The sequence below is a fragment of the Mandrillus leucophaeus genome, unplaced genomic scaffold, assembly GCF_000951045.1.
Source record: "Mandrillus leucophaeus isolate KB7577 unplaced genomic scaffold, Mleu.le_1.0 Scaffold160, whole genome shotgun sequence".
Lineage (NCBI taxonomy): Eukaryota > Metazoa > Chordata > Mammalia > Primates > Cercopithecidae > Mandrillus > Mandrillus leucophaeus.
Genome location: NW_012101588.1, coordinates 2,465,586 through 2,474,005, shown reverse-complemented (window position 1 = coordinate 2,474,005; position 8,420 = coordinate 2,465,586). Strand labels below are relative to the sequence as shown.

At 41.8% G+C, this 8,420-nt stretch overlaps 1 protein-coding gene across 1 annotated transcript in view; it reads right to left on the bottom strand.

Moving 5' to 3' along the window:
• Nucleotides 1-3,918: 3,918 nt before the first annotated feature.
• Nucleotides 3,919-8,420, bottom strand: part of NR2E1 (nuclear receptor subfamily 2, group E, member 1) — a 34,933-nt gene continuing 30,431 nt past the window's right edge. Inside the window, exon 9 of the mRNA XM_011975941.1 lies at nt 3,919-5,418. Coding sequence (XP_011831331.1) covers nt 5,256-5,418 — 163 coding nt within the window. The 3' untranslated portion in view covers nt 3,919-5,255. The remainder of the gene's footprint in view (nt 5,419-8,420) is intronic.

The window sequence follows — 8,420 nt, the reverse complement described above, 5'->3', positions numbered from 1 at the left end:
AAAAAAAAAAAAAAAATCACACCTATAATCACGGAACTTTGGGAGCCTGAGATGGGCAGATCACTTGAGTCCAGGAGTTCGAGACCATCATGGGCAACATGGCAAGACCCCCATCTCTACAAAAAAATTAGCCGAGCATGGTAGTATCAGTTACTTGGGAGCTGAGGTGGGAAGATCACTTAAGTCCAGGAGGCGGAGGTTGCAGTAAGCCTAGATGGTGCCATCTCACTCCAGCCTGGGTGACAGAGTGAGATACTATCTCAAAAAATTTTTTTAATTAAATTTTTAAAATAAAATAAAAAGCGTCAGCCAACCTGGTTCTACATTTTCACATTTTCATTTACCCTTTCTCTCAAACTTCACTGTAGCATGGGCACTCCCAAAAGTTCTTAGAAGTGGCCTGCACTAAAAATTTGGTGGAACCAAACTCTGACTATCAGTACAGGGTGAGACCTACTTAATGAGTCCAGTAAGCATTGTAGCAGAGGCATATTCACAATAGAAACATATGCATTCTCTGTATTTTTCTAACAGCTTCTGAAGTGTTCATCAAGCCCGTGTCTGATTAAGCACTTTTAAATTCTGAGCAATGAAATGGGCCCTCTCATACCCTCTTGGCAGGAGTGCAAATTGATACAACTCTTTGGAGAGCCATTTGGCTGTATCTGTCAAAATTAAAAATGCATATAATCTTTGACCCAGAAATGCCACTTCTAAGAATTTATCCTGCAGAAACACCCCCCAAACCCACAAAACTGTATGTGGAAGGTGAGTTCTTTGCAGTTTAATTTATTATAGTGAAACACTGCAAGCAAACCAAGTTCCTGAACAAGGAATTAGTTGGGTACATGGTGGTCCACCCTTAAAATGGAATACTAGATAGATGTTAAATTGAATGAGGTAGAGCCATATGTATTCATCAGGAGAGATAGCCTTAGGCAAAAAAAGAAACTTACAGAAAAGTAGTGTTACTATTTTTATAAAAATGTGTAAGGAAGGCAGCCATGAGCAATCTCTGGCCATTGGATTCAGTGCTTGGGCTCCTACATTGGAATGAAAACCTAATCTATATGTAAAATAACAGGAGTCTCAATTCAGTGCCTGAACTCACCCCCTGTTCTCTCTCTTCTCTTGTATCAAAGGATAACTAAAAGTAAGTTAAACGCAAATGTAAGACATCATTCCTAATTGCCATGATATGTAAATAACACTTTTGAAAAGTGACCCTCCCAGATTTAGAAAAAACGTTTATCAAAGGAGAAACTCTAGGCTGGGCGCAGTGGCTCACACCTGTAATCTCAGCACTTTGGGAGGCTGAGGCGGGTGGATCACCTGAGGTCAGGGGTTTGAGACCAGCCTAGCCAACATGGTGAAACCCCGTCTCCACTAAAAACACAGAATTAGCCGGGCGTGGGCCTGTGCCTGTAATCCCAGCTACTCCAGAGGCTGAGGGACGAGAATCACTTAGAACCCGGGAGGCAGAGGTTGCAGTGAGCTGAGATCGGGCCATTGCACTCCAGCCGGGGAGACAGAGTGAGACTCTGTCAAAAAAAAAAAAAAAAGGAGAAGCACTGAAGACCTTTTTTTTTTTTTTTTTTTGCTGCAGTAATCACTTGGCTGAATGCATCTCTTATTTGGATTGTATATGTTGAACTTGTGTATTCACAGACCACTGTTGAGCCTCTCCCACAACACCGACCACAGAGACCATGGAGAATACCTGCCTTAAGTCCATGCACGTAGTAATGTTCTTCAAGAACCCAAAGGAGCCCATCGTCAGGCTACATCCAGCAGAAACCCCAAAATCCCAGAGGAGACTGTTACTGAGTTTTAAATGCTTTAAATTCTGGGCTTTTTCAAATGTTGGAGGCCAGGCTTGCTTTTTTTTTTTTTTTTTTAAATAATGGCAGAGATGCCTGAAACAAAAGTCATCCCAGTAGGAATCAGTATTCTGTGGCTTGTTCCAAGAATCTTACTCTCTTTTAATTTTCCTGAGAATATTTACAACAGACTAAAGTAGATTGTGATTGTACTAGGTTTTGTTACAGTTCAGTGAATCTTCTCCCCTCACTCCACCTCCATGGGAGGAGTACACTTCTCTGCCCACTTAAGGTTGGGAAGGTTGGCCATCGATCTAGCTGTGGCCAGGGGAAAGTAAGCAATGTGAAGTCAGTAGCAGGTGTAAATGTCTTTGCATCAGCCTCTTGCACTTCTGCATGTTGCCATGAAAAGAAGTTATTCTAGGGAAGTTGCTAGTCTAGGATGAGGAAACCCTGAAGCTTATTTATTTATTTATTATTGAGACAGGGTCTCACTCTGTCACCAGGCTGGAGTGCAGTAGCATGATCACAGCTCACTGCAGCCTCGACTTTCTGGGCTCAAGTGATCCTCCCACCTTAGCCTCCCGAATAACTAGGACCACAGGTGCACATGACCACACCTGGCTAATTTTTTGTATTTTTAGTAGAGACTGGGTTCCACCTTGTTGCACAGGCTGGTCTCGAACTCCTGGGCTTGTGATCTGCCTTCTCAGTCTTCCAAAGTGCTGGGATTACAGGTGTGAGTCACCTCCCCCAGACTCCCTGGAGCATATTTAAACCCAAACTATAGCCTGGAGTCAGCTCCAGCTGATCCCAGCCAAGCCCTGCACACGCACACGAGACTGGCAGTCCTGTGAGCAAGTTATAAGAGTTTGTTGGTGTAAGCTTTGAGGGATGTTTGTTTTTCAGTATTATTGAAGGAAAACTTGACTGATACAGATGAACAGCCTTGGACCCATCACTCAGCTTTACTAAATCTTGTCATTGATCTCATATTTGTTTGAGTTTTTTTTTTCTTATAAATTAACCATTACAGAAACATTTGAGGGTCCTCTAAGTACCCTTCACCCATCCCATCTCTTGGAAGTAGCCACTATCAAGCAGTTAGTATTTATAATACTCATGCCTATTTTAAATGTTTCCTATACATTTATATACTCATAAACATTGTCTAGTATTGTTCTGTAGGTTGTAAAACTTTATATAAATGATACTAAGCTGTATGTGTCCTCTGCAATTTACTTTCCCCATAACACACACAAACACACTGTATTTCAGATTTACCCATGTTGATACATTAGCTCTAGCCATTCACTTTGCCTATGGCGACATTGTCTGTATTCACTACAATGTACCTATTCTCTGTCAATGGATATTAAAGTTGTTAAATACAAACAGTGTTGCAAGGGACATTTTGCACAATCTTTGAGTACTGTGCTTTTCTTTAAGACCAATTCTCATTCTTTGTAGAATAAGTAGACAAGAAGTGCACGGCTGATTGAAATTTCACATATGCAATCTGTAAGGCCATTTTAGCAAGAGCAGAGGCACGAGCATCTCTTGCTGGAGCTGCCACCCAAAAGGAGTCCACAGTGCCTGTGGCCTTGGGCACCTCTGATTTCTATCTCTGGCCTTTGCTTGTGGGACCAGTGCCTTAAGGCTTGCTGGGAACATCTGGATGACCTGTCTACTGCTCCTTCCACATCTTACTCACCATATGAACTTCATCATACTTCATATTTTTGATCATTAAATGGTTTCAAGTGTCTGGTCAGGATTGAAATGTTGGCAAGAGAGTTAGAAACAGAGGAAGGAACGAAGACTCCGTTAATCGGCCTCTTTCTTCCTCACACAGCAATTTTTCTAACAGATGCAATTACATTTGAGAGCTGTAGAGAACAGAATCTTATGTTTTATTTCTTTATTCATCATTTTCCAAATGGTATTCACTGTAAGAAGGAAATTGCCTTTGTAGTTCGGTTCTGCAGGCTCTGTGCTGGAGTGCTCCGAGCTTCAGTTTTAACACCAGCTGTTGCCCCTACCTTGTTTCTGGTGGGTGAGAACCAGCCAGAGAGGGAGGGTAAGAAATCAGGCAGAGTTCATTTAAATTCAATATATTTTTATTCTTTGTAAATACAATGAGTACAACCTTTTAACTTCACAAATCAGTTAATTCACTTTGTACAAGGAAAGTTTTACTCCTCCTATGATAGTCCAAGTGCTGAATGTTTTCCCTCAGTGCTAGTACCTAATAAATCAAAATGTGAAAAGTACAGCAGCTATTTAAAAACGTTTGTTTCTACATTTCCATAAGTATAGAGTCATACCAAAGGAGCAGCTTAAAGTGTAGGACGGTGTGTGTGTGTGTGTGTGTGTGTGTGTGTGTGTGTGTGTGTGTTCATTCAAGGCTTTACTAGAAACCAGTTTTCGGAAAGGCATTGAAGAGTCTCAGGCTGTTAGCAATGGATCAATCAAGAACCCTCTTAGCATTCATCTCCTTGAAGTTCCTTCTGCAATTACGTCCATACTCGTTTCCTGTCTGGTGTGACTTGCTGCACCACGAGTTTGGACCCCCACTGCCTTTGGTTTCAGCACTATGTTAACGGGACAGCAATCTACCTCACTCAATCACTCATCTCCACTTTATTTGGTTTTGCTGTTTTGATTCATCCTCCCTTGACTTATGTTCTTTTAGTAAAGCTCTTCTCTTTTTGAGATGTTATCCAACCTGAAGTCCTGGTGAGAATCTCGTTTTGTCCACCAATTCCTTTGACAAGGTTGCCTGGCCTATGGTATTAAAAAAGAAGAAGAAGAAAGAACAAAAGAAAGAGAAAGAAAAGAAAAAAGAAGATAGCGAAAAAGCAAATCACATAGCATAAGCTACTTTTCACTTATTAACTCAGTTCTGAAGGCCATTTAATCATGTATTACAATAGAGGGGAAACTTTTGATAACACTTTTAATTTAAAACCTACCATTATTTTTAAAATAAATGCTCCAACATAACGTAGTTCTGAAGGCCGCAGTATGATGTTATACACAGAGCTATATTTGGTTACCAAACTTGATATGCTAAAAAGGAAAAGAAAGCACTACTTATGTTTCAGCTTTTGATCGTTCAGCCTGATCTTCCAGGTAAGAGGCAGAATGGCATGGCCTGTGGCAACCCCCAGTTTGCCCCCTCCCAGGGCATGGCAGCAGTGAGTTTTCAGTGCAGGCGGTCCTGTTGTACCCCTCTCCTTCCCAGCCTCCCTACCCTGGTCAGGGCGGCAGGTCATAGCTACTAGAATGTTTTGTGTCAATTGGCATTTTTTCCTGAAGGCTACACATTCCCCGGTGTGTGCTTCCTGAAGGGTTTGTTAGTTGAGGCTTGTTCTCCACGGGTCGAAGTTCATCGGATACTGTCCCATCCTGAAAAGTGGGTACCTTGTGAGCTTAGATATCACTGGATTTGTACATATCTGAAAGCAGTCTTGTAATTGGCACGTTGCCAATGGTTTTTTTGAAAAACACTTCTTCTATAGTTGATGGGCTAATAGAACGTAAAGCTGGCAAAAGCAACAGGAGTTTTCCAAAGCGACAGGGTTGAGTGGGATATCTGGAATATGAGAAGCCATGAAAACAAGGTCAGAGTCCATTACTCATGGAAACTAACGTCTTATACTTGAACATACATCATCTCCTGCATTCCTGATCTAGGTGTCCTGAATAACACAGTCTCCCGCAGCAAAGTTCTGGACAGGCACTGTTGTCCCTGTTTGGCAGGTAGACTGCTTGAGGCAGGGAGACCATAAATGATGCTGCCAAAATCACACAGACACTCTCTCTACATTAACAAAAGGATTGCATTTTGTTTGGGGAAAAAAAGAATTTTAAGAAACATAGTACTAATTTTAAGCCAAATAATAAATTTAAGATTTCCATTATAGAAAATGACCAGGACGTTGAGGATAAAGCTAGCAACAGAATACACATTTTCTAATTCTCAGGACTCCTTCACAAGGCTATTTCCCTCACATAAAATGGCTTCTTTTTCTAAGCAATTCTCCAAATTATTATTCAGGCATTATACTTAGTCTCTCTCAGGAATAATTCCATCCTTATTACACTGCAAATTAAAGACTAAGTTCTGTTGGGGCAGTGCCACCCAACTCTCATGTCAATGAAATTGGCATGTAATTAAAGATGTGAGAAATTGCTTAACAATTTCCTCTCTTGATGTCCAACATATATCTGTGCTCAGATGTGCAAGTTCAATCTTCTGCTGCCTTTAGATGCCTGCACCCACCTCCTCACTGCAGCCCTGATACTTCTTCAGCCAATAGTTAGAATTAGATATCAATATACATAAGGAAGGCTCCCTCCACTGAAATGAAACACCCAAAAAACTGACCTTCCGGGATACACATCTGTGACTAAGCTGGGTTCAACCCAGGCCACAAGGTGCTAGAAGCTAAGGGATATCAAAATTCCTTCGAAGGAGTCAGGTGGCTGTGTTTAACTACCGAATAACTCCACCCTGCAAATAAAGTTCAGGGGAGCAACTTTCATGCTTGTCTATTTAGCTTTGGGCACATAAGAGTCCTTCTCTTCCACAGAATACAAGGCTTATAGTTCATTCTGGGCCTCTCAGGACCTCAGCTGACTCTTTCACTGCCCAGCTTCATGACCACCTGGGGACAGGGGCCACCAGACCACATCTAGTAGTGTGGTGTGGAAATGGCGAAGCTTATCTACATTAAAAAAAAAACAAAAAACTTAAATCCTACCACTTGTTCTCCTTGTTGAATGTATTTCTAATGTTTCTTGGAAAGTAATCCCCAAACCCATGTCTCCCTTTCACCTTGGCCAGTTTTTTCTTCAACAGCTCTATTTCCCTTCCCAGGACCAGGCATAGTAGAGATAATTCTGCAGCAAGTTGGAGGCAGTGGCTGCCTGGACGACCTCTGCCATCTGCGCATCCACCCAACATGCTGAACGTTTCCCATGGTGATAAACCACTGCGAGAAATCATCACCTTCGGAAAGGATGAATTTGGGGGAATCCATAGACAACCAACTCCTGATTTTCTGCAAACAGATTACCCACTCATCTACTCTCCCACTTATTTTATTCTCTAGTTGGGAAAGGGTTGGTTAGTCAGTCAACAAAAATTAATTGTCTATTATATGTAGCATACGGTACTACCAGAAATAGCAATGTATGAGGTCAGGTGTGGTGGGCTCATACCTGTAATCCCAGCACTTTGGGAGGCTGAGGCAAGAGCATCGCTTGAGCCCAGGAGTTCAAGATGAGCGTGGGCAACAAAGCAAGGCTCATCTCTACAAAAATTCGCTGGGCACCTGTAGTCCCAGATACTCAGAAGGCAGAGGTGGGAGAATTGCTTAAGCCTAGGAGGCAGAGGTTGCAGTGAGCCACGACTGCACCACTGCAACACAGCCTGGGCATTCAAAACAAAAATGTGTGTGTGTGTGTGTGTGTGTGTGTGTGTGTGTGTGAGAGAGAGAGAGAGAGAGAGACAGACAGACAGACAGAGAGAGAGAGGGAGTCTTACTAATCAAAATTATTTTTTAGAATATCTATGCCCTTGTCTTCATCCATTAGCATCAATAATTGGATTTTCTTTCAGGTTTAAGTGTTTTAGGTCTATTACAGATTTGCACATTTGATCTTCAGTATAGCATATAGTTTGTGTGGATGTCAATTCCTAGGCTCCTCCTTACATCCTGGATAATTAGAGAAATAGCTTAGAGAGCTGTAATATACAATTAGGCTCAGTTTCAGTTTGCATGTTAACTTTTCATTTCAATTTCAGATTTTATTTTTCTAGACAGGAAAGTGCTGGAGGCAAAAGTGTTCACTGATTTGAAGGGCTAAGAAATAAGGCATAGTCATTTTTGTCACATGTATGACCCTAGATATAAATATTAAATTACAGCTGTAGCTGATATCAGAATGAAATAAGAATTCCATAAAATAAGAAATTCCATAATTCCATTATTTAATAAGAAATAAGATACTTATTTAATATTTACTATTCTAATATTTAATAGAAATAGTACGAATTCCATGGCAAAGCAGATGTGTTTTTTCCACACATGATTTTCTTCTTTTGGGGTGTTGGGGAGATGTAGTTTCCTTGCCATTTCTCTAAAATAGGCTGTTGTTAACCCATGGTTGAATTCTCTTGGGCCACCCTATCAGCAGCTCCCGGCACACCAGGCTCCCCTCCTCACTCACCTCCCTGGCACTTCCCACAGGACACCTACCAGCTCCTCCACCGCTCTCAAGACACAACTTCTCTCCTGCTAAAATCCTCCCCCTATTGAAGGACCAACTCTCATGTTCCTTCCTCCACCAATCAGACTTTCAGCCTTTCCAATTGTCTCTCACTCCCTCTGTCTAGGATTCATCTCTCACACTCTCCACATTGATTTCTCCTCCTCTCTATTTGGATTGGAGTGACACTGCTGCCCACTGCTTGCGATGATAAGGGGCAGTGTCTTGCTCCTTCTGGTATCCCATAGTGCCCACCTGCAGCCCCGCATGTGGCCGGTACTCGGCAAAGGCTTGACTGAATCAATAACTGGATACCATGTT